At 43.2% G+C, this 27,084-nt stretch overlaps 1 protein-coding gene across 7 annotated transcripts in view; it reads right to left on the bottom strand.

The window, feature by feature from the left end:
• Positions 1-9,118: 9,118 nt before the first annotated feature.
• The window catches only part of NT5DC1 (5'-nucleotidase domain containing 1), a 327,326-nt gene continuing 309,360 nt past the window's right edge, over positions 9,119-27,084 (bottom strand). For all 7 annotated transcript variants that reach the window (XM_084623673.1, XM_084623667.1, XM_084623668.1 and 4 more), the window contains 4 exons: positions 26,552-26,805; positions 23,515-23,754; positions 15,699-15,906; positions 9,119-12,826 (listed from right to left, as the gene is read on the bottom strand). In XM_084623673.1, coding sequence (XP_084479799.1) covers positions 11,068-12,826; positions 15,699-15,906; positions 23,515-23,754; positions 26,552-26,805 — 2,461 coding nt within the window. In that variant the 3' untranslated portion in view covers positions 9,119-11,067. The remainder of the gene's footprint in view (positions 12,827-15,698; positions 15,907-23,514; positions 23,755-26,551; positions 26,806-27,084) is intronic.

Here is a 27,084-nt window from a genome sequence, read left to right as displayed (position 1 = left end):
TGTGGATATTCTGGGTCCTTTTCCGAAAAAGACACCCAGAGGAAAGCAGTACATACTGACTTTCACGGATTTTGCCACCCGATGGCCGGAAGCAGTAGCTCTAAGCAACACCAGGGCTAAAAGTGTGTGCCAGGCACTAGCAGACATTTTTGCCAGGGTAGGTTGGCCCTCCGACATCCTCACAGATGCAGGGACTAATTTCCTGGCAGGAACTATGAAAAACCTTTGGGAAGCTCATGGGGTAAATCACTTGGTTACCACTCCTTACCACCATCAAACAAATGGCATGGTGGAGAAGTTTAATGGAACTTTGGGGGCCATGATATGTAAATTCGTAAATGAGCACTCCAGTGATTGGGACCTAGTGTTGCAGCAGTTGCTCTTTGCCTACAGAGCTGTACCACACCCCAGTTTAGGGTTTTCCCCATTTGAACTTGTATATGGCCGTGATGTTAAGGGGCCATTGCAGTTGGTGAAGCAGCAATGGGAGGGATTTACACCTTCTCCAGGAACTAACATTCTGGACTTTGTAACCAACCTACAAAACACCCTCCGAACCTCTTTAGCCCTTGCTAGAGAAAACTTACAGGATGCTCAAAAAGAGCAAAAAGCCTGGTATGATAAACATGCCAGAGAGTGTTCCTTCAAAGTAGGAGACCAGGTCATGGTCTTAAAGGCGCTCCAGGCCCATAAAATGGAAGCATCGTGGGAAGGGCCATTCACGGTCCAGGAGCGCCTGGGAGCTGTTAATTATCTCATAGCATTCCCCACCTCCAACCGAAAGCCTAAGGTGTACCATATTAATTCTCTAAAGCCCTTTTATTCCAGAGAATTAAAGGTTTGTCAGTTTACAGCCCACGGAGGAGACGACGCTGAGTGGCCCGAAGGTGTCTACTACGAAGGGAAATGTGGTGGTGGTGTGGAAGAGGTGAACCTCTCCATGACCCTTGGGCGTATGCAGCGACAGCAGAACCAGGAGCTGTGCACTAGCTACGCGCCAACGTTCTCAGCCACCCCAGGACTGACTGAACGGGCATACCACTCCATTGACACAGGTAATGCTCACCCAATTAGGGTCCAACCTTACCGGGTGTCTCCTCAAGCTAAAACTGCTATAGAACGGGAGATCCAGGATATGTTACAGATGGGTGTAATCCGCCCCTCTGAAAGTGCATGGGCATCTCCAGTGGTTCTAGTTCCCAAACCAGATGGGGAAATACGTTTTTGCGTGGACTACCGTAAGCTAAATGCTGTAACTCGCCCAGACAACTATCCAATGCCACGCACAGATGAACTATTAGAGAAACTGGGAAGGGCCCAGTTCATCTCTACCTTGGACTTAACCAAGGGGTACTGGCAGGTACCGCTAGATGAATCTGCCAAGGAAAGGTCAGCCTTCATCACACATCTCGGGCTGTATGAATTTAATGTGCTCCCTTTCAGGCTGCGAAATGCACCTGCCACTTTCCAAAGACTTGTAGATGGTCTCCTAGCGGGATTAGGAGAATATGCAGTCGCCTACCTTGACGATGTGGCCATATTTTTGGATTCCTGGGCAGACCACCTGGAACATCTACAAAAAGTCCTTGAGCGCATAAGGGAGGCAGGACTAACTGTTAAGGCTAAGAAGTGTCAAATAGGCCTAAACAGAGTGACTTACCTTGGACACCAGGTGGGTCAAGGAACTATCAGCCGCCTACAGGCCAAAGTGGATGCTATCCAAAAGTGGCCTGTCCCAAAGTCAAAGAAACAGGTTCAATCCTTCTTAGGCTTGGCCGGTTATTACAGACTATTTGCACCGCACTACAGCCAAATCGCTGCCCCACTGACAGACCTAACCAAAAAGAAACAGCCAAATGCTGTTCAGTGGACCGGAAAGTGTCAGAAGGCCTTTAACAAGCTTAAAGCGACACTCATGTCTGACCCTGTACTAAGGGTCCCAGACTTTGACAAACCGTTCCTAGTAACCACAGATGTGTCTGAGCGTGGTGTGGGAGCAGTTTTAATGCAGAAAGGACCTGATCAAGACTTCCACCCTGTAGTGTTTCTCAGCAAAAAACTGTCTGAGAGGGAAAGCAACTGGTCAGTCACTGAAAAAGAATGTTATGCCATTGTCTACGCTCTGGAAAAGCTACGCCCATATGTTTGGGGACGGCGTTTCCACCTGCAAACCGACCATGCTGCACTGAAGTGGCTTCACACCATCAAGGAAACTAACAAAAAACTTCTTCGGTGGAGTTTAGCTCTCCAAGATTTTGATTTCGACATCCAACACATCTCAGGAGCTTCTAACAAAGTGGCTGATGCACTCTCCCATGAAAGTTTCCCAGAATCAACTGGTTAAAATCGTCCTTGAGATGTGGAAAATATTGTTAGTCTTTATGTACTTGGTAGTATATTTAGAGATGCATGTGTCTTATTAACTCTGTTTTTCCTAGAGCTCCAGGAAGAAATCCCAGCCAATGTTTCACCCTAGCTGAGATTTGGGGGGCGTGTCATAAATATAAAGGGAAGGGTAAACCCCTTTGAAATCCCTCCTGGCCAGGGGAAAGCTCCTCTCACCTGTAAAGGGTTAAGAAGCTAAAGGTAACCTCGCTGGCACCTGACCAAAATGACCAATGAGGAGACAAGATACTTTCAAAAGCTGGGAGGAGGGAGAGAAACAAAGGGTCTGTGTGTCTGTCTATATGCTGGTTTTCTGCCGGGGATAGACCAGGAATGGAGTCTTAGAACTTTTAGTAAGAAATCTAGCTAGGTATGTGTTAGATTATGATTTCTTTAAATGGCTGAGAAAAGAATTGTGCTGAATAGAATAACTATTTCTGTCTGTGTATCTTTTTTGTAACTTAAGGTTTTGCCTAGAGGGGTTCTCTATGTTTTTGAATCTAATTACCCTGTAAGATATCTACCATCCTGATTTTACAGGAGGGATTTCTTTATTTCTATTTACTTCTATTTTTATTAAAAGTCTTCTTGTAAGAAACTGAATGCTTTTTCATTGTTCTCAGATCCAAGGGTTTGGGTCTGTGGTCACCTATGCAAATTGGTGAGGCTTTTTATCCAACATTTCCCAGGAAAGGGGGGGTGCAAGTGTTGGGAGGATTGTTCATTGTTCTTAAGATCCAAGGGTCTGGGTCTGTAGTCACCTAGGCAAATTGGTGAGGCTTTTTACCAAACCTTGTCCAGGAAGTGGGGTGCAAGGTTTTGGGAAGTATTTTGGGGGGAAAGACGCGTCCAAACAGCTCTTCCCCAGTAACCAGTATTAGTTTGGTGGTGGTAGCGGCCAGTCCAAGGACAACGGGTGGAATATTTTGTACCTTGGGGAAGTTTTGACCTAAGCTGGTAAAGATAAGCTTAGGAGGTTTTTCATGCAGGTCCCCACATCTGTACCCTAGAGTTCAGAGTGGGGGAGGAACCTTGACAACAGGTAAGCTAATCAAGACACCTGGAGCCAATTAAGAACTTTCTAGATTCAATTATGGCAGGCAGGCTAATCAGGACACCTGGTTTAAAAAGGACCTCCCATCAGTTAGTTGCAGGGCATGCCAGGAGCAGGGAGTGAGAAGGCGTGCTGCTGGAGGAGTGAAGAGTTCAAGCGTGTTCAGGCTTCAGGAGGAAGATCCCGCAGTGAGGATAAAGAAGGTGCTGGGGGGAAGGCCATGGGAAGTAGCCCAGGGAGTTATAGCTGTCACACAGCTGATACAGGGAACATTGTGGACAGCTGCTATCCACAGGGCCCTGGGCTGGAAACTGGGGTAGAGGGTGGGCCTGGGTTCCCTGCTATCCCCTGAACACCTGATCGGACATAGGAGGAGTTGACCTGGTCTGTGAGAAACACCAGAAGGGAAGGTCTAAATTGGAAAGGGATCTGCCCTGTCCCCAACCAATTGTTCTCCGTTTCCCCCATGATGGCCAGTGATGAGGTTCGCTGAGTGGATGGCAGGTTTGAGCCACCAGCAAGAGTGGCCAAACTGAGGGCTGCTGTGAATCTCTGAGGCAAGCAAATCCGCCAATAAGCGCAGGACCCACTGAGGCGGAGGAGGAACTTTGTCACACTGGTGTTAGGCGTGGGATCAGGTGCACCACGTGGCGGAAGAAGGTTTTTTTTAAAAAAAAAAAGGAGAGGGTTTATTTTTTTTTTCACCACAATGGAGGAGGTAGTGCGGGCACTGATACAAACTACGGCTACCCAGCAGGAGGCTACCCGTGTCCAGGCAGCCGCCCAACAGGAGGCAGTGCGGCTGCAGCAGGAGTCCAATCGTTTGTTTATGGACCAGGCCGCTCAAGACCGGGCTTTGTTGCAGGAACTGGTAAACCAGGTGAAAGCTCTTACAGAACTGAACCGCAGCCATGATGGGATGCGGGTCATACGGGCCAGCAATTGGCTGCAGAAAATGATGCGGGAGGATGACATAGAGGCATACCTCCTGGCCTTTGAGAGGACCGTCATAAGGGAGGTTTGGCCCTGAGCACAGTGGTCTGGCATCCTCGCCCCATTCCTGTGGGGAGGCCCAGAAGGCCTATTATGATATGTCTGAAGAGGCTGCGGAAGACTACCCCCAGCTGAAAGCAAAGATCCTGGCTAGATCTGGCGTAACGACTGCAGTGCGGGCCCCACGGTATCACGAGTGGAGGTACCAGGACACCAGAACCCCGTGGTCCCCATTATATGACATCATCCATCTTGCATGAAAGTGGTTACGAACCGAATCTCGGAGTCCAGAAGAGATACTAGAGATTCTGGTCATTGACTGGTACATGCAAGGACTACTGCCAGACCTTCACACCTGGGTAAGCCAGAACGACCCCTCCACCTATGATGAGGTTGTTGCACTGGTACAGAGGCAAAGGACAGCAAGGGAACTGACCTGAACAATTATGGTAGAGGTGCCCAGGGTTAAACTATTGACACCGACCCCCAGATCTCAGGCAACTGAGCCCCCAAGAAGGCCCAGGTGGAAAAAGAGAGGGATTGAAAGCCCACCGGGGCCACCAAAAGTCAAAGCACTGAGGGTGAAGAGGATCATGACATTAGACTGCCCAAACCGAGAGACCAGGGAACACCTAGGGCCCCATATAGATGTTACACTTGCGGGGAGTGGGGACACATAGCTGCACAGAGCCCCAATGGTGAGCAGTCTATGCAACATAAACTAGGCAACCAGGAAAACCCATGCTCCCTAACTCACATTGTGGGGGCTGCACTAACCCCACACAAAAATACCAGGCCATTGAGATTAAATGGAGTAGAGACCACAGCACTGATAGATTCGGGGAGCGCCATCACGCTCATCTCAGGAAAGCTCATGAAACGTAGTCAGTTGCTACAGGCAAAATGCACAGGGGTGACGTGCGTCCATGGGACAGTTAGTTACTATCCCACCATCCCTGTAAAAATTGAAATACAAAGGAACGCTACAGAGGTAGCAACAGGTGTAGTGCCTAAACTCCCTTACCCAGTGCTTATAGGGAGGGACTTCCCAGGATTTGATGACTTACTCCCAGTAAGGGGATTGGAGAAAGAGGAGGACCCTGAAGCTAATGAGGCATCCAGAGTAGACTGTCAACTCCCAATTTTCTCCAAAATTTCCCCAGACATTTTCTTCACTCCCAGGCGGGGCAGAAAGACAAAAAAGGAAAGAAGGGCAGCTAAGGCCTTGGGAACACGAATACTGATCCAAAGCCAGAGGGTTGCTCTCGTAGGTAGGTGGACCTGGGCAGCTGAAAAGGAGGCCATCCAGGAGAGAGAAGCACCTGAGCCAGACCCCAACCCTAATGCCTGCGAACCAGCAGAAGCAATAGAGACCCATCCCCTAGAACTCTGGCAGACCAGCCCCAGGAGGGAACATTTCGGATGGGACCAAGCTGAAGATCCAAGGTACGACAACATTAGGAAGGAGGTAACAGAGATAGATGGGGTCCCCATGGAAGGGAAAACTCAGGGACCCAGCCCCTACTTAATTATAAAAAAGGATATCCTGTACTGGGTTGCACCAATACAAGGACAGAAGGTAAAGTGCCTCACAAACACCAGAAGGCTGTATTAAGCCTCGCTCATAGCCATCTTTTTGGGGAGCATTTAGGGGTAGAGAAGCCCCTGGCAAGGGTCCTATGAAGATTTTTCTGGCCCAGGGTACACGAAGAAGTGTGGAGATACTGTGCCTCCTGTCCAGAGTGTCAGCTGCACAGTCCCCGTCCTCACTTGAGGGCACCTTTGGTACCCCTACCCATCATAGAGGTCCCGTTTGAGCAAATAGCCATGAACCTAGTGGGACCTCTAGAGAAGACTACCCGGGGCCACCAATATATACTTGTCATTCTGGACTATGCTACACGGTATCCAGAAGCTGTCCCCTTGCAGAACACAGCCTCTAAAACAATAGCCAAAGAGCTAGTGGGGATCTTTGCCCTAGTGGGGCTACCAAAGGAAATACTGATGGACCAAGGAATCCCATTTATGTCAAAACTAATGAGGGACCTATGTGACCTACTCCACATACATACCTTGAGGACTTCGGTCTATCATCTACGGACCGATGGGCTGGTAGAAAGGTTCAACCGAACCCTGAAGGCTCTGATAAGGAAGGTGTAAGTCAAGATGGGAAGGATTGGGACACCCTACTAACATACCTTACGTTTGTCATCTGGGAGGTACCTCAGGCCCCAACTGGGTTTTCTCCCTTTGAGCTATTATATTGGCGCCACCCTCGTGGCATCTTGGACATAGCCAAGGAAATTTGGGAGGAGGAGCCCAATAAGGGGAAGAATGTAATTGAGCATATTTTACAAACGAGGGACCAGATAGCGCGGGTCACTCCCATTGTGTGGGAACACCTAGAGAAGGTGCAAGAGGTCCAACGAGCTCCGTACAATCGCCAAGCCAAAGTTCGGCAGTTCCAGCCCAGAGACCGAGTAATGGTGTTGGTACCCACAACAAAGAGTAAACTTTTGGCCCAGTGGCAAAATACGAAATAGTTGAACCCGTAGGGGAAATAAATTACAAGGTGGGACAACTGGGATGTCGGAAACAAGAGCAAATATATCATGTCAACCTTCTGAAATCCTGGCATGCCCAAGAGGCATGCTCAGCTGTCTGAAAAAGACCTACCCCCAGAAAACAAACCCTCCGAACAGGTGAGGATGTCTCCTAATTTAATGCCAGACCAGAAGAATGAGGTGTCTGAGATGATCTTCCAGAACCAAGATGTTTCTCAACAAAACCGGGTCGAACAACCGAGACATATCACCACATCGTCATGAACCCTGGGGCCAGAGTAACAATGAGGCCCTACCGGGTGCCAGCAGCCAAAAGGGAGGAAATAAAAGTGGAAGTAAAAAAAATGCGGGAGTTGGGGATCATTGAAGAATCTCACAGTCAGTGGACCAGCCCAATCGTGTTAGTGCCCAAACCTGATAGCACCACAAGGTTTTGCAATGACTTCTGGTGACTAAACGAGGTATCCCAGTTCGACACGTACCCCATACCTCGCATAGATGAACTAGTGGACCATTTGGGCAATGCCCAATACTTGACTACCCTAGACTTGACAAAGGGGTACTGGCAGATTCCCCTTGCTGAAGATGCAAAGGAAAAGACGGCATTCTCTACACCAGAGGGTCTTTTCCAATATACTGTTCTCCCTTTTGGACTACAGGGGGCCCCAGCTTCCTTCCAGCGCCTCATGGACAAGCTATTACGCCCCCATAATCATTATGTTGCCGCCTACCTAGACGATGTGGTCATTCATATCCCAGACTGGAAACCCTTTTAACCTTGGCGTCCTTGATTGTGGGGCTGTTTCTAAATAAAGCCACTTTTGTACCTGTCACTTTAAAGGATGCATGTTGTATCTATACCCACTTTACACCATTCTGGCAATGTAAAGTGGCCTCAAAGCAACCTTAGGGCTTGTCTACATGGCACAGTAAAGCACACTAACGTGCTGCGCTCTAACTGCCCTATATAGACACTCCTGGTGTGCTCTAAAAAGTACGTAATTCACGTTAACATTGTCCTATGTGATGTGGGACTACATCAACATGAACTAGGTACCTTTTAGAATATGTCTGCCAGTTGGCACAGGGCAGTTAGTGTGTAACACATTACAGCACTCTACAAATCACATCCCTTTAGTGCATTTTGCCAGTACCACGTAGACAAGCCCTAACAGATGAGAATCAGCACCACAAGTCTACATCTCATTTTTTAATCTCCTTTGTTCATGCTCTCTTTTAATCAGCAGTCCCATTTTGATAATACGATTGTGTGCTCACCTGCTAAATTAATTGACTATCTTACCAACTGAGGTACAGAAGAACCTCAGAGTACAAACGCCAGAGTTACGAACTGACCACACACCTCATTTGGAACGGGAAGTACGCAATCAGGCAGCAGCAGAGACAAAAACAAAAAACCAAAAACTAAATGCAGTACAGAACTCTGTTAAACATAAACTACTAAAAATATAAAGGGAAAGTTTAAAAAAAAAGACCTGACAAGGTAAGGAAACTGTTTCTGTGCTTCTTTCATTTAAATTAAGATGGTTAAAAGCAGCATTTTTTTCCTGCATAGTAAAGTTTCAAAGCTGTATTAAGGCAATGTTCAGTTGTAAATTTTTGAAAGAACAAGCATAACATTTTGCTCAGAGTTAGAAACATTTCAGAGGTACGAACAACCTCCATTCCCGAGATGTTTGTAACTCTGAGGTTCTGCTGTATCCTTGCATATGAACACATACATGCTGTCTCCAGCTTTTACTGACCTCTTGATAGGGGTCACGTAGCACATTCTATAACAGCTCAGGAAATACAAACTCTGCCCATTGGATTTCTGTATTACTCTCTAAATCCAGTCTCATTTCAATAAAACAATGGCCAGATTGTGTCTAGTACTTACATAGGTGTGCAGGGGGTACAGTGCCTAAAGGCCAAGCAGAACTGGAACCCTTGCCTTGCTTCCACCAAGTAATGTATCTAGAGAGCAAAACTGAACCTCAAGTAACTAAGAAACAGAAAACACACATTTTCCTGAAGATTCAACATTTAATGACCATTAATATTATACGAGAGTTAAAAATTAATCAACAGTCTCTAGGAAAATAAAAATAAAAATCACATGCCATTTTAAGCACTTTATTGATCTATCATATGTTACCAGCTGCTTCGACACCCTATTATTGGACCAATTTATAATCCAACCTCAGAAGAAAGCAATATGCATAGTTATGAAGAATAACGTTGTGTGACAATTTATTTTGCTGCTCTCCAAGAGACTTCAATAGGGTTTCTGTACATGAGCAGAACTTGTCTCAGTATGGGAAACTGAAATTAAATAAGGGTTGTTATACATTTTCTGGATCTTATAAAGTTTTAGTTTGCACCTGAGGCTATTAATTTAAGATATTCACCTGTGTATTTTTATTTCATGAAAAGGTCCCCATCCGTGGCCAGATATATTTAAAGAAAAAAACATCAATATCAAGGGCCCAAGTGGTGAAATTCAGAGAGAGCCATCCCTTAATATTATACGTTGTGAATTAGGAGCTAATGAACACCACTCAATTGTTTACATTATTGGGGGAAATATTCTAGTCAACAAAGCAAAAAAATCTATGCATCAGAGACAATTATAATTTGTTTATTTAAAAAATGTACGGGAAGAAATGCTTTTCTGTTTCTTAAAGACATACAGTAATATAACCAGTTCTATAGCCTCTCCATACTGAAAACCTCAGACACCTATGATTTTTTAAATACAGTTTAATGAATGCAGTGTAAGTAAGGGTGTCAAACTCATTGTCAGAAGCCACAGTTTTCTCCATATCAATGATTGCCAAATTAATGAGCCGTGTGCCTCTCATGATCTGCAGAACACTCGCTGGTGGTCTGTGAAGAACTGTCTGGCCACATGGTTCTGGCTCTTCTTTGTTTCCAGCTATATAATCACTCTGAGAACTAAAAAAATATAAATACATCAAATACTTTCTTAATACAGCTTTTCCACATAAGCAATTGCTGGGGTTGCCACAGGGTGGTGGTGGTGATGGTAGTGGTTTTTTGCAATTGCAAACAGGATAGGTGATCTAGGAGTCAATTTCCCTATTGAAATGTGCTCCCCATATGATAATGTTTGAGAAACCTTACCCTGTAAAATCAAAAGCAGATCATATCAGGGTTCATCCTCCAGTTTTCATCTGGTCTGGCGAATAGGAAGGGGATTTTTCATAATGAGAAAGAATCCCTTATGCTTAAAGTTTGCTTCTTATTTGCCTCCAACTATAACTTGTTAATCTTTCCTATGCCCTTTCAATTTGAATAACTCTGTTGTAAGGTTATGTCTATAGGCATTAGAGCTGGTTGAGAATTTTTAACACCTTTTTTTCCACTGAAAAATGCTGATTCGTCAAAACCTAAATTGTTTGTGAAACAGGGTTGGTTTCTACAAATATCCCCTGAAAGTTCAACAAATCTCAACTTGAAAAAATTTTGGGAAAAAAACACTATGAAATGCTCAAAATATCCAGTTTCCACATTTTCAAACCCCAAATTTTGGGAGGATGGATTTTTGATACACGGATAGTTTCAAGGTTTTGTCATTTTATGTCCCAATTTGGGACAGGAACATTTTTTGATATCTCAAACATTTTCATGGAGCAGGAAAACCATTTCCTGCCCAGCTCTCATAGGCATCTTTAGAAGCCTGAAAGTAATACTATGCAAAACCAATTGTGTATAAAACCAAGGAGCTTAGGAAACAAATAACCTCTTAAAGAAGGCTTTTTTTTTTTTTTGGTAGAAATTAAGTACAGTTTCACATACTGTGCTTTGATGAACAAAGCATAATATCCTTCAGATGTCAAACGCAACCAAAGCACAGATGAGGAACACTTAGGTCTCTCAAAAATGCATTATTTTTCCCTCTTCCCTCATGGGGTGAAATCAACCTTTCCTCAGCTGTTTCCTGGAATATTTCAGAAAAGGAAAAAACAAACTATGGCCCTATTAGGGTTAATTCTTTTGCATAGACACATATGACCATAAACTGGTCAAGTAGTACATGATCTTTTGCTAACATTGTGACTGGGAACAAGAAGAATAGAGCCACAATAATATACAGCTGTCAACTAAAAGTATTGCATAAAGACATCTTTGGCCATGTAGGCTCTTGGCCTTTTGGAAATAGGTCATCTGCATTGCCAGCATAACAAAGAAAATAAAAATGTTTAGAATTAGGAAGAGGCGGGTATAAGAAGCCGATATTGATGGGGCACTGCTTCGAGCAGTGCTCACCATTTGTTCCAGTCCAGATTGGCCTTTGATTGATGCACCATTTTTGTGCTTCACATAAGCAATATCTACAAAATCTAAAAGGTCTTTCATTTCCTCATCTTCATCTACAGGTAACTCTTTTTGTGCTTGAGTCTGTGCCTTCTGTCGCACTTTTCTTTCGTTTACTTCAATTTGTGCAAAGATGTCAGGAACGGCATCAACAAACTTGTAGCCTTTGGCTACCTTTTTGCTTTTCTTTGCCCTGCCTTGCTGCTGCTGCTGCTGGGAGATAGCAAATAACCTATCAATGGCTTCTTCCGTCTGTCTCTTATCTGAAAATCTCAACAGGCGTTCAGCAGTCTTTCTAAAGCTATCTGTGTTTCGCACACGGGACAGAATCTGTTTCTCAAGCTGCTGGAAGACAGGTTTGAAATGCTGAAGATTCTGCTCCACAATCTGAACATAATCTTTCACCTCTGACACAGCGGAGCTCCTTATGGTAGAGGTTCGGTCAAATAGAATTTTTTGGCGATCTGCAATAATCTGTGCAAAGACAGAATGGCCTCTATCCTCACCAGTCCACAGGTAAACGGCATAGGCATGCTCACTGGTGGCTATGAAGACATCCAGTTGCTGAGAATCTCCATGGACATTGAAGCTCTGGACATCTATGGAAGGTCCTATGAAGAGGTAAACTGCTCTGGTGATTGGGTTCCGCAGGTGGGTTGTAACATTCACATAGTTTGTTCCATTGTATGGGTAGCCCTGGGGATACATTTTTGAGGCAACAGTAGCCTTCTCACTGTAGCCAGTATCATCCATCCAGTACATCTTATACATCCCATCGTGATGCCTAATAAAAGCCCCGTGGACATCATCAATAATAGTCTCTTCAAAAGGCACATCCACATTGTGGAAGAAGCTGGTGGCTGCCTCCAGGGGGCTGTCATCTTCAAGATGAATTAGGTCCACAAGCAACAAAAGCTGGGGATGCAGAAGTAAAAGGTTTCTTTGGAAGTTTTTCAACTTCAGTTTTGGGTTGTAAGCACCCACTCCTTCTCCCCTGATAAAAACCACTCCACTTCTCTCCATAGCGGCGACTACTCTCCCCTGGCAGTCTGCAGCCAGGTCATGTTTGTATTTCAACCACTTTGATGAACAGTCCTCTGTAACCTGTCCTTCCCATGGGGAGAAGCAGCTCTTTGACACCGCTGGGGAAAACATCAACACATTGTTGAAGAAGGTATACTTTGGTCCATACAGGGCTTCTGTTATGAAAGGTACACCATTGGGAGCAAAGGTAAAGGAGTTCTGATCAGGGTGCTCATGGCCAGCATTGAAGTTCCTCCACCCTTTGACCCACTCTTTGTACTTATTCTTATGAACAATATCATATATTGCACGACCTCCCAGTTTTCCAGATTTGAAGGAGAGGAAGGGCCTGTTGATTTCAGCTGGCAATGCACTTCCATATGTTACAACTCCCCAGTCCTCAAAATAATGCAGCTTTGGAATACCATAGTCGGGTGGAGGTACGGAGTGCAAGCTTGCATCATACCTGCCAAAAGACAAAGAACATGGTTTTACACTTAAACATTAAAATTAAAATTATTTTATTTATTTTGATTTTCCAGCACCTATCCAAAACTCAAGGTATTTTTCAATATTTAAAAGACAGAATTGTCTATAGTGTAACATTTTTACAAGGATAGGTTGTTGGCCCCTGCCTGGAGAAAAAGTGAACTGCATATTTTTTCATTTGGTCCCTGTCCTTTGATCTGTCTGGCCTGAGTAGCCCTACTAGGAGATAAATTCCCACTGATATAGCTCTCGGGGTCACTGGAACATACTCGTCTTCCCCCCTCCCATATCAAACTGCAGTCCTCTTAATTTTAATAACTAATGTAATGCTAGTCTGCAGATAAGAGTTTACACTTGCATCGGAGCACAGTCGTCTTAGTTAAAAGGAGACACTGGGCCTGAGCGGTTGAGTTGCTGGCTGGGTGAGGAAGGACTGGAAGGCTGTGAAACTCTCCAGGTGAGGAGGCCTGGGAGAGACCCTGCTCAGGCAGGGAACAGACAGAGAATGCAAGGGACATAACCCGTAGGTAACAAAGGTGATGGGACAGAGTGGGAAGCAGCCCAGGGAATGCAGCAGCAACAACTATTAAAGGAAGCAGGATGTGGCTGCTATTTGTAGGGTCCCTGGGTTAGGACCTGGAGTAGTGGGTGGGCCCAGCTCCCCCCACTGGCCAAAGGCAAAGTTGGCAAAGCCCCGAGAAGGGGCAAGTTTTGTTTTGGAACCCAAGCAAAGGGCTGGAATTTAAACAGGCCTGCAGATGGGCCTGAAGACACTGAAGAGGATCAAACATTTTGTTGAACTTTGTTACCCTGGGAAGGGATTGGACTTGAAGGAGTGGCCTGGTTGGAGAGGTGGGGCAATAAGAACCAGCAAAGGCAAAGAGACTTCAGGGAGCAAGCCCTGGGGTTATTGCTCTATCCCAGAGCAGACGTAGACATAAAGCTAGCCCAGAAGGGGCTAAGAACTGAGCCCAGAGGCAGGGCTGCAGAAACTGACAAGGGCATAGTGATAGGCCCTGCTGAACCTTTTTCACCCTGGAAAGGGTTCATCTGTTTTAGACTGTGTGTGACTTAGCCAGAGGGCTGAGCCAGTGAAGACCTGCCTGATGAGGGCAACAGCTGACAGAAAAGAAAGAGAGAGTGCAGGTTTGCACTCAAATGACAGGAGGCGCACAGGAGAGCTCAATGTACCCCGTCATATACTGTCTACTCAATTAAAAGAAACTCAATTCCTATCATGCACAAGATGTAATTTCCAGACTCCCCAGGTACTAGAGGATATGGAGAGTCTGAACTCTTCAAAAGGATTAGAAATAAGGTAAAAATGAATTATAATCCCACAGTTTTTTTAAATGATAATTTTATCCTCTGCCTAGTCTAAAGACAAACTTGTAAGACAGTAGGTATATAAACTAAAGTAATACACTTCAGTTTAAAGAGAAATCATACCTAAATAAGGTTAATTATTTTTTATTTCCTTATATTTAATATGAGCAGCCATATACTATTTCAGATATTATTTAAAGGAACAAAACAAATAAAACCAACATCAAGCCGCAGCAAGAATTCCTCCCTAACATAACTAGATGAAGAGGTCTTTCCCCATCAGAATACAACTCTCTAATTAATGGCTATCCCCTCCAGGCCCTGACACAAAGATAGGCCTTGTAATATATCTGGTAGGACAACAACTCTGGCTGATTTTGACCAAAGATGGAAGCTTGTTCCACAGCCAATGGCCCCTAGTGGAGAATGCTCTACAACCACCCCCTTTCTTTATTAAATCCAGGAGACTTCCATGCAAGTGCCTCCACTGACTGCAATAGAAGCACTATGGCACAAGAAGAGAGGGAGTCTCTGAAGCAGGCAAGTCCCAGGACACTTAGGGCTTATTTCTGTGACTCAGATCAACTGAAAAATCTCACTCCTGAATGTTAAGATGTCTTCCCAGGGGAAGGAGTCTCTTAACTACAGACTAGCCAGGGGTCCTTGAGTGCATGAGGAGGAGTTTGCACTAAATATATAACCAGCACAGCACCCAGAGGGATATTTGGGAGCAAACAAGCCATGAATTTTCTCAATGTGCATATCTTAATTACAAAAACATATGCATGAAATACACCTGTTGATCCACTGTGGGGGAAAAACATGATGCCAGTTTAAACGTTGGATACGTACATACACTACTGACCAGCAAGAATTGGATGTATTAAAGGCCCTAAAAGATTTTCATTTCTTGTCTGCAGTGGAATGATCTAGTCTTACAAATTAGGGCTGAGTTGTAAGTTATGTGGAAAATGTGGCTCAAGTCCTGTTCCAGATTTTTTTTCCATTTTAACATTGCTTACTTGCTAATGTATATACCATTTTTAAAAGAATCTATGTTTCTCTCTTTCTTTAAGCATTGAAATTTACATTTAAATTGCATTTAAAAGAAAGAACTGGGTTTTAAATGAGCTTGTAACTAACAACCAAAACACAGAACAAGCTGTAACCTGAGTGGAAAATTTTTTGTTTTTTGTTAAAGAACTCATGTGGGAACTTTGATATAAGAATTTCACTGCCTTTGAAAATGCTTGTCTACAACAATGCAACTAAAAGCATTGCCAACAAACAGATGGAAAACATGTGAAAACAAGTTCTGTGCAAGACCTGTGTTGTATGTGTCCATATATTATATGGCTTGAAGAAGTTCTGAGTCACTTTTTTTAGACTAGACACAGTTTAGGTTGCACATGACCAGCATAACATCCATTTGTACAGTTCATTACAAATCGGAAGTTAATGGCTTATCATTAATGTCAAGCAGCTGCCATGTTTCTTTGAAGCCTACTCATTCTGTTTCATACCAGAGAAATTCAGTGTGAAGAGTGCACCACCGCTGCCCTTTGGATGGAGTCCCGGGGCCTTCCACCACTCGATTCCTTCTGATCTGATCTGCCAGCCAATTCCCACTGCCGTTGCGCATGACAAATTTGTCTAGAAACACCAACTGGCTCTCTGGCCCATAGAACCAGTTATAGTTGGAGTCTGCAATTGCCACAGTTCTCTGAAATCCTTGAGAAAAAGTTAAAAGGAACACAAGAACAAGCAAATAAATGCTGTACTGTAAAATAAGCATGATGAAGCCAAGCATTACAAATGGGCTTACCCTTTTAAAGTATTTATAGACATACTCTTGAATGACCCACAGTCAGGTTATACAGTAACTATTTCCCATTGCTGTACCATACTTTAATACTTACCTTTCTTCTTAAACTAAAGAAATCAAAGGTGCTATAGAACTGTCAAGGAGAAAGGCCTCATCCACCTCCCTTTCATAGATTCATAGATACTAAGATCAGAAGGGACCATTATGATCATCTAGTCTGACCTCCTGCACAACGCAGGCCACAGAATCTCACCCACCCACTCCTACGAAAAACCTCTCACCTATGTCTGAGGTACTGAAGTCCTCAAATCATGATTTAAAGAGTTCACAGAGCAGAGAATCCTCCAGCAAGTGACCCGTGACCCATGCTACAGAGGAAGGCGAAAAAGCTCCAGGGCCTCTTCCAATCTGCCCTGGAGGAAAATTCCTTCGCAGCCCCAAATATGGCAGTCAGCTAAACCCTGAGCATATGGGCAAGATTCACCAGCCAGATACCCAGGAAAGAATTTAACCCCATCTAACAACCCATCGCAGGCCATTGGGCCTATTTACCATGAATATTTAAAGACCGCATTAGCTTTTTTCACAGCCATATCACATTGGCGGCTCATAGTCATCCCATGATCAACCAATACTCCAGGTCCTTCTCCTCTGTTACTTCTAATTGATGCGTCCCCAGCTTATAACTAAAATTCTTGTTATTAATACCTAAATGCATAACCTTACAATTTCATCCTATTACTATTACTCCAGTTTACAAGGTCATCCAAATCTTCCTGTATGATTTCCCGGTCCTTCTCTAAATTGGCAATACCTCCCAGCTTTGTATCATCGGCAAACTTTATTAGCACACTCCCACTTTTTGTGCCAAGGTCAGTAATAAAAAGATTAAATAAGATTGGTCCCAAAACTGATCCCTGAGGAACTCTACTGGTAACCTCCCTCCAGCCTGACAGTTCACCTTTCAGTAGGACCCGCTGTAGTCTCCCTGTTAACCAATTCCTTATCCACCTTTCAATTTTCATATTGATCCCCATCTTTTCCAATTTAACTATTTAACTAATAATTCCCCATGTGGCACAGTATCAAACGCCTTGCTGAAATCTAGGTAAATTACATCCACTACGTTTCCTTTGTTTAAAAAATCTGTTACTTTCTCAAAGAAGGAGATCCGGTTGGTTTGGCACGATCTACCTTTTGTAAAACCATGTTGTATTTTGTCCCATTTACCATTGACTTCAATGTCCTTAATTACTTTCTCCTTCAAGATTTTTTCCAAGACCTTGCATACTACAGATGTCAAACTAACAGGCCTGTAGTTATCCGGATCACTTTTTTTTCCTTTCTTAAAAATAGGAGGTATGTTAGCAATTTAATCTCTCACAAAGGATAGTATTCAGTTTAAAGATTTTCTTTTTTTTACGTCAGTCCATGCCCTTTAAAGTAACTACAGCTCACAGAGGCTCCTCAAGGTAAAATGAAACCTATGCCCTGAAAAAACTAAAACAAGCGTGCTTTGTTGTTTAAGTATCTTTCTGAAGCAGATGCCTCAGGTATCATGTGGCATCCATGCAACCCATTCTTCTAATGTGGGTGTGTACTGCTATGTGAAAGGTATTCTCGCCTTCTGGGTGGTGTTCAGAATACACGGCCAAATCTTTAGCTGATGTAAATCAGCAAAGCTCCACTGACTGTATCAGAACTATGCCCATTTATGACTGCAGAGAACTGGCCCCTAAAATCCATCCAAGTTAGGATTTTGTACTTTCACCCATAGTTTGAGGTTAAACTTGTATTCTATGGCAGGCTGAACTGATGTGGATACAGAAAGAACCAATGTAAAGAGCCCAACTGGAACAAAAATCTTTTCTGAAGGTTGACAAAGTTTGGTTACATTTTTTACCATTAATTTTCATATTTACATCTCTGCACTTTGATTCCAGCTGGGACTTCAAAACAAAAGTATGATTTGCAGCCTGATCAGAGGAGAAAGTACAAGAAAGTTTGGAACTGTGTTGCCTTTTATAAGATGTCCAGCCTAATTTTGCTAACTCAAGAAGTTACAATTACTCAGAAACAGTTCAGAGCAGGAACAGAATTTTGGACTACTTACCCAGTCTGAGGCAAACCTCAAACTTTTCATGTTCTCCCCACATTACTATATTTCCCATTTCCCCCTTTTAAATCTTTCCTCAGTTCACACTCCAATAGCTGCTTTGCAAAATACTTCACGAGTACTTCATCTTATGTCTCCTCATATCCAAGTTGTTTAAATGTCATGACTCGTCTGTTCCCAGAACATCTAAAATAGATGACCCTTCCTTTCCACCCATGTAGCTAAAATGCATGTCCATTCCTTAGTTCTGTCCCAATTTCATTACTGTAATCCCATTCTCATTTAATTCTTCTGCTGGCTTCCACTCACCTTCCACGTTATACTCGAACATCTCATTCTCTGTGCAACTCTGTGCCTACCTAAGTCTGTGCTCTTAATCCTCTCTCATTTTGCTCTATCCAAGATATTCATTTCACCTCTACTTTTGAATCCTTCTCCCATTCTTGCCCTCATGCTCCCCCACCCCCACCCCCGCAGCACCTTATTTCTGGAACGTCTTCCTTTTGCAGTTCGCAGGGCTCCAACTCTCCCCATTTAAATCCCTTAAAACACTCTTCATTAAACCTCCCAATGTTATTGCACCTATGTGAATGATGCTGTCACATACCTATCAAAATACAACAACTCATTGCTATAGTCAAAGATAGTGCCTTCCTCTGGGTCATCAAGAATATATGTCTTTTAGATTGGAAACTCCTTAGGGCAGGGACCCTGTCTCCTCCATTTCATACAGCGGTAAACACAGAAATTAACAGTAACTAAAAGAGGAGGTAGCATGGCCTAGTGCACAGAGCGGACTGGGACTCAGGAGACCTGGGTTCCACTCCCAGCTCTGCCACTAATTTATGGGGTGACCTTGGGCATAGAATCATAGAATATCAGGGTTGGAAGGGACCTCAGGAGGTCATATAGTCCAATCCCCTGCTCAAAGCAGGACCAATCCCCAACTAAATCATCCCAGCCAAGGCTTTGTCAAGCCTGACCTTAAAAACTTCTAAGGAAGGAGATTCTACCACCTCCCTAGGTAACACATTCCAGTGTTTCACCACTCTCCTAGTGAAAAAGTTTTTCCTAATATCCAACCTAAACCTCCCCCACTGCAACTTGAGACCATTACTCCTTGTTCTGTCATCTGCTACCACTGAGAACAGTCTAGATCCATCCTCTTTGGAACCCCCTTTCAGGTAGTTGAAAGCAGCTATCAAATCCCCCCTCATTCTTCTCTTCTGCAGACTAAACAATCCCAGTTTCCTCAGCCTCTCCTCATAAGTCATGTGTTCCAGTCCCCTAATCATTTTTGTTGCCCTCCGCTGGACTCTCTCCAATTTTTCCACATCCTTCTTGTAGTGTGGGGCCCAAAACTGGACACAGTACTCCAGATGAGGCCTCACCAATGTCGAATAGAGGGGAATGATCATGTTCCTCGATCTGCTGGCTATGCCTCTACTTATACATTCCAAAATGCCATTGGCCTTCTTGGCAACAAGGGCACACTGTTGACTCATATCCAGCTTCTCGTCCACTGTAATCCCTAGGTCCTTTTCTGCTGAACTGCTGCCGAACCATTGGGTCCCTAGTTTGTAGAGATGCATGGGATTCTTCCATCCTAAGTGCAGGACTCTGCACTTGTCCTCATTGAACCTCATCAGATTTCTTTTGGCCCAATCCTCTAATTTATCAAGGTCCCTCTGTATCCTATCCCTACCCTCCCTACCACTCCTCCCAGTTTAGTGTCATCTGCAAACTTGCTGAGGGTGCAATCCACACCGTCCTCCAGATCATATATGAAGATATTGAACAAAACTGGCCCCAGGACCAACCCTTGGGGCACTCCACTTGATACCGGCTGCCAACTAGACATGGAGCCATTGATCACTACCCGTTGAGCCTGACAATCTAGCCAACTTTCTATCCACCTTATAGTCCATTCATCCAGCCCATACTTCTTTAACTTGCTGGCAAGAATACTGTGAGACAGTGTCAAAAGCTTAGCTAAAGTCAAGGAACAACACATCCACTGCTTTCCCCTCATCCACAGAGCCAGTTATCTCATCACAGAAGGCAATTAGATTAGTCACGCATGACTTGCCCTTGGTGAATCCATGCTGACTGTTCCGGATCACTTTCCTCTCGTCTAAGTGCTTCAGAATTGATTCCTTGAGGACCTGCTCCATGACTTTTCCAGGGACTGAGGTGACGCTGACTAGCCTGTAGTTCCCAGGATCCTCCTTCTTCCCTTTTTTAAAAATGGGCACTACATTAGCCTTTTTCCAGTCGTCCGAGTTTTCAAAGATAATGGCCAATGGCTCTGCAATCACATCCGTCAACTCCTTTAGCGCTCTCGGAAGCAGCGCATCCGGCCCCATGGACTTGTGCTCGTCCAGCTTTTCTAAATAGTCCCGAACCACTTCTTTCTCCACAGAGGGCTGGTCACCTCCTCCCCATGCTGTGCTGCCCAGTGCAGTAGTCTGGGAGCTGACCTTGTTTGTGAAGACAGAGGCAAAAAAAGCATCGAGTACATTAGCTTTTTCCACATCCTCTGTCACTAGGTTGCCTGCATCATTCAGTAAGGGGCCCACACTTTCCTCGACTTTCTTCTTGTTGCTAACATACCTGAAGAAACCCTTCTTGTTACTCTTAACATCTCTTGCTAGCTGCAACTCCAGGTGTGATTTGGCCTTCCTGATTTCACTCCTGCATCTCCGAGCAATATTTTTATACTCTTCCCTGGTCATTTGTCCAATCTTCCACTTCTTGTAAGCTTCTTTTTTGTGTTTAAGATTAGCAAGGATTTCACTGTTAAGCCAAGCTGGTCGCCTGCCATATTTACTATTCTTTCTACACATCGGGATGGTTTGTTCCTGTAACCTCAATAAGGATTCTTTAAAATACAGCCAGCTCTCCTGGACTCCTTTCCCCCTCATGTTATTCTCCCAGAGGATCTTGCCCATCAGTTCCCTGACGGAGTCAAAGTCTGCTTTTCTGAAGTCCAGGGTCTGTATTCTGCTGCTCTCCTTTCTTCCCTGTGTCAGGATCCTGAACTCGACCATCTCATGGTCACTGCCTCCCAGGTTCCCATCCCCTTTCCTTCCCCTACTAATTCTTCCCGGTTTGTGAGCAGCAGGTCAAGAAGAGTTCTGCCCCTAGTCGGTTCCTCCAGCACTTGCACCAGGAAATTGTCCCCTACACTTTCCAAAAACTTCCTGGATTGTCTGTGCACCGCTGTATTGCTCTCCCAGCAGATATCAGGGTGATTGAAGTCTCCCATGAGAACCAGGGCCTGTGATCTAGTAACTTCCATGAGTTGCTGGAAGAAAGCCTCGTACACCTCATCCCCCTGGTCTGGTGGTCTACAGCAGACTCCCACCACGACATCACCCTTGTTGCTCACACTTCTAAACTTAATCCAGAGACTCTCAGGTTTTTCTGCTCAGAGACTTGAGCTCTGAGCAGTCATACTGCTCCCTTACATACAATGCAACTCCCCCACCTTTTCTGCCCTGCCTGTCCTTCCTGAACAGTTTATATCCATCCATGACAGTACTCCAGTCCTGTGAGTTATCCCACCAAGTCTCTGTTATTCCAATCACATCATAATTCCTTGACTGTGCCAGGACTTCCAGTTCTCCCTGCTTGTTTCCCAGGCTTCTTGCATTTGTGTATAGGCACTTGAGATAACTCACTGATCGTCCCTCTTTCTCAGTATGAGGCAGGAGCCCTCCCCTCTAGCGTGCTCCTGCTCGTGCTTCCTCCTGGTATCCCACTTCCCCACTTACCTCAGGGCTTTGGTCTCCTTCCCCCGGTAAACCTAGTTTAAAGCCCTCCTCACTAGGTTAGCCAGCCTGCTTGCTAAGATGCTCTTCCCTCTCTTCGTTCGGTGGAGCCCATCTCTGCCTAGCACTCCTCCTTCTTGGAACACCATCCCATGGTCAAAGAATCCAAAGCCTTCTCTCCGACACCACCTGCGTAGCCATTCTTTGACTTCCATGATTCGACGGTCTCTACCTGGGCCTTTTCCTTCCACAGGGAGGATGGATGAGAACACCACTTGCATCTCAAACTCCTTTATCCTTCTTCCCATGTCGCTTTGCATCTCTGTTCCTCACTAAAATGGGGATAATGCTACTGACCTTCCTTTGCAAAGCTCTTTGATATCTACTAAATTAAAAGCTAGTAACTATTATTTATTGAACATAGTCATTGCCCACTGTGCTGTATGAAACAGAAGAAGACATAACCTACTCAAAGGATATTATAAGTCCCGTATTTTGGATGTTAAATAGCAATACAATTTATCACTAGAATACATGGAATACCTTAAAGACAGAAACCCATGGTCATACTATGTATACCAGATAATATATACACTAAACAGAAAACAAAGAACTTCATAGAGCATAGGAAGCAAATAATGTATGATTTAATAGAGATACAGAAGATAGTTACTCTTTTGCCCATCAGTCCTAATAATTTTCTTCTCCTGATACTTTCCCACAGAAAAATAAACTTCTTTTTCATGTAGCTGGGGGACACCTCTCCTCATTTAACCTTTCCAAAATTTCACCCAGCAGGGGTAGCTTTCCTTTCCACTACCTAACTCCGATAGTAGTTCTATGCCACAGTGACACAAGCTGAAATGCAGGCCCTTCACTGGTGCCTAAATAGTTATTTTTCTGTATAATCTTAGGCACTCACACTGGAACAATTTGGCCCATGTCTCCTTGGACTGCACTGAGAACCCTACCAATAGAGCTAGTTAATATTCTTCACATGAAAAATATTTTAATCAAAATTGCTTTTTCTTTAAATGAAACTTCTTGGGGAAAACTGATGTTATGAAACCTTTAAATTTTTGTGAAAATGCCTACAACATTTTTATCAATATTTTTATGCAAACTATCAATTTTTTCCATTCCAAAAATCCCTCTGTTTTCACTGCGATGATTTTGGTAAGAGAAAAATTTCAGTAACAATTTTGAAAATGATTCTGACAGAATTCCAAGAAAAAATATCAAGACAAAATTCACACACGCAAAAAAACAAAACAGAAAATGAATCCATATCAAAGACAGAAGCAACTTTGAAATGTTAAACTTTTTCGTAAAATCATTTTCTTATTTTTTGACCAATTCTAAGGGCCAGCACTTAATAGACAACAATAGTGTCATTTTCATGCAGGTATATAAAAACATGCAGAATGCTGCACTATTTGAGCTATACAGAATTGTACTTTAACTGTTCCGATGAAGTGAGCTGTAGCTCACGAAAGCTTATGCTCAAATAAATTTGTTAGTCTCTAAGGTGCCACAAGTACTCCTTTTCTTTTTACTTTAACTGTGAAACTTGTAATTGATTTAGAAATTAGCAGATGTCCCCTTCATCAATCCAAGCTACCTACCTGGCAGGACAGTTCTATACATAAATGCAAAGTGCTCTTTAAGCCACGGGTGATTGAAGTGGTTGATGTCAAAATGCCTTTGGACAAGAAACATATATTGAAAGAGAGATCTGGTGGTGTAGCTGCCATAAGCCACTCCTTCATAGAGGGATCCATCTGTAACTTCTCGCAGCAGGACTATAGACTTTTCCATGATTGACAGTACTTGCTTAGTCCACAAGTATGCTTCCTGAAGATAGCCTGAAAGAGGAAGATGTGGATAAAGGTGACAACTTCATAACATACTATGCCTTCAGGATATGATTTTTTTAAAACAGGGGTGCTCCAAAGTATGACCTCTGCAGTCCTAAAATATGACCTAAGTCTGCCATCTCCTTGCAGTTGTAGGGTGAGAAGAAAACTGCATGCAGATTTTAATTTCTGATGAACAAAGGAGTTCAAGCTTAACTTAGTGAAGAAAATCTGCCAACACCTAATTGTTATTAACCAGGGACCACAAATAAAGGAAGCACACCTTGTACTTTCAAAGAAAGATGTCCCTATTATGCTCAATACACTCACATAGTGAGACTCATCTCTTGCCACATGGGATCATGCATTTGAAATTAAAACAAAATGCAAACAAATCCATGATCTCCACCAGAGGGCTCCAATAATGGAATTATCCAAGTCATTTATTTTTTAGCAATATGGTTGCCACAAGTGAAACATTCACAAAACACACACACTGATGGGTGGGTGCTTAATAGATACAAATGACAATTAACAATAAGAATATTGAATCAAGAAGTTTAAACTTAAAGTGCAATTAAATATTACATAGTAAAAGATGGTCCATACTATGTACATTTTTAGAATACTGTACTATCTAAACATGTACAAATTTCTTCTGAAGAAAAGATTATCAGAGGTCTTACCATTCTGGTCCCTTTTGGCTTGTTCAACAAGTGGGGAGAAATTGAAGGAAGCCCCCACACAGCGCCATCTGCCCATCAGCTAGCCAAAATGTGCACCCAAGCACAAATATTGAGAGACTAGTAGTGGCAGCAGCAGAGCGTCCAAAGAGAGCAAGGTATGTGGACGTGGCGCAGAGATCAACTGATGCAGGCAGCTGGCACATACTATACCATGCTAAAAGGTACATTAGTGACTGCTCTGTGAGAACTCCCTTCAATGATCTTAGAGACATTGTGCCACCGTAACACACATAATGCCTCCATTATAGTGATGAACACCACCCTTACTGTGGGCTGTGACATAAAAGCCACAATAAATATTTTGGTTGTTAATCCTTTAGCAATTCTAAGGTGTACCCTTACTGTTGATCTAAAATATCACACTAGAGAGAATTATTGTCTCATGGTTTAGCAGTGGCAGTGCATTTATCATCCTGAAACATACCGTAGGTAGCTATTACTTGGTTTACAGCTATTCCATCCCACCCATCTATTACACATCAATGTGTAATAAGGAACAAGTAGCCTATTTACTACCATCTCTAGTCGAATGTGAAAATGGTATTAATTAGAGTTTTCCTTTAGAGAACATTATGTACCAGCCTATTGATTATCCAAATATTTTTCAAAACAACTTGAGTTCTTATTTTAATTCAGGAGATCATAATTTACTGACTACTTAGACTGCACCTGGAACTGGGCTCAATTATCAGCTCTGCCGCAAACATCAAGTGTGACCTTGGGCAAACCACTTAATCTCTCTGTGCGGCAATCCCTCCCGTCTATACAATGGAGATAATAATGCTTCCTTTGTCTATTTTGTCTATTAGGACTGTAAACTGTTTGGAGCAGGGCTCAACACAAGGTGTTTGTACTATGCCTAGCACAATGGGACCTTGATCTTAATTGAGGCCTCTAGACGTGACTGTAATACTCCTTACATCTGGTATGTTATTCATATTGTGTAAAGTCATAATATTAAAATAAATTAGTTATATATAATTATACGTTTTACCTCATCTATTTGTTTGCTCTATCATATGCTAAAAGAGAAATACATTTTTAAACAGCATTGTACTGCTGGAAAGGCAATCTAAAACTATGCTGCAATATTATAATACAATTTATTTTTTACTTTTTGGAAATTTACAGATATAAACTATAGAAATCAAAATTCTCCCTGAATGCTGATTTTAGTCACTATCAAGGACAGATTTATTCTGCTAATTTTAACTCAAAAGTAATATTTGTTTCATGTTACCAATTCCTAAAAGAATTGGAAGTTGCTAGAAGTAGATGAAGGTAGCCACAGGCTCACAACAAGTGTTCAACCCAAACTGCAAATTCTGATAGATTAATGATGCCAACCTTGTTGGATGCAAACCATAGTTTCTGCTCTTTACTCTCAGAGAAAGTGGGGACCACTCTCAGCTACCCAAAAGGGGAAAGATTAGATTATGAGGAACGGGTGAACATTTATCTAGGAACGGGTGAACACCCTACCTAGATAAAGCCAACTTCCAGACTCCATATGTCTGGAAAAACGCCTTAGGTATATTACTATTGCTATTTACTATTGTAGGGAGGGTAAGGTACCCTAATCAGTGATCAGTTGCAGGCACAGTACAAACACTTAACAAAAAGTCGGCTCCCACCCCAAGGAGTTTCTAGGCTATGTGCTTGGTCTGCCTTAGAAAAACTTGAAGAGCCTACACTTAGATGCTTGGGGTGGTCACATTATGTACAATTTGTTTAATACCTACAAGTGGTGATATGACAATTATTGATCTTCACCTTTACAACGGTCTGTACAATTTATACCTTGTGTAACTGATTATATATATAATATGACAACCAGCAGAGTTATATGTTTATTCAACAATAAAAAAGAGATGCTGAATATGGCTGTGCTTTAGCGGATATATACACTTGTACATCTTTACACATGGCTGAATTCAAGGTTGAGTGCTAACATGTACAACATAGAATACATACTTCTATCAGTTCCTGAGCCTTTATTCATAACTTATAAACATGACTGACACACTTTAAAAAGAATGTCCCTATTGATTGGTGCATACCTTGATTCATCAGAACCAGGCTTCCTGCCAGCAGGGCCATGCAGTTGGTAGGCTGATGGTTATGTAGGTACTGGAAACCCCATCCACGCCTGTATGATGTTTCATACATATATCCTGAGGCATTGGCAATCACTTCAAGAAATCTTTCCTGTTCAGTCTTGCTAAGGTAGTTGTATAAGAAGTCATAAGCAGTGGCAAAAGCAACCAAAGAGTGAGCAAGAGGGACCTCATCCCATGGAGCATCCTTCACTAACCTGTCAAAGAAGAAAGAGGTCAATTAATAAATTGAGTTCCAAAGATTTTTCACCAGGCTTTGATGAGTAAGTGACTCAATATCTTTGAAATTAGGTACCTAATGCAAAGAGTTCAACAGCCTTCCAACAGGAAACAACCTAGCTAGTTTTAAAATGAAGCTTGATAAATTTATGAATGGGGTTTTATAGGACAGGGTTGCCTGAAATACCAGGGGACTGGACTTAATAACACAGATAGTCCTGATGTATGTTCTGAACACAGAGAACATGCTATCTATT

Source organism: Lepidochelys olivacea, assembly GCF_965140295.1.
Source record: "Lepidochelys olivacea isolate rLepOli2 genome assembly, chromosome: 3".
Taxonomy (NCBI): domain Eukaryota; kingdom Metazoa; phylum Chordata; order Testudines; family Cheloniidae; genus Lepidochelys; species Lepidochelys olivacea.
Note: the sequence above shows the minus strand (reverse complement) of the source record. Positions and strands in the feature narration are given on the sequence as shown.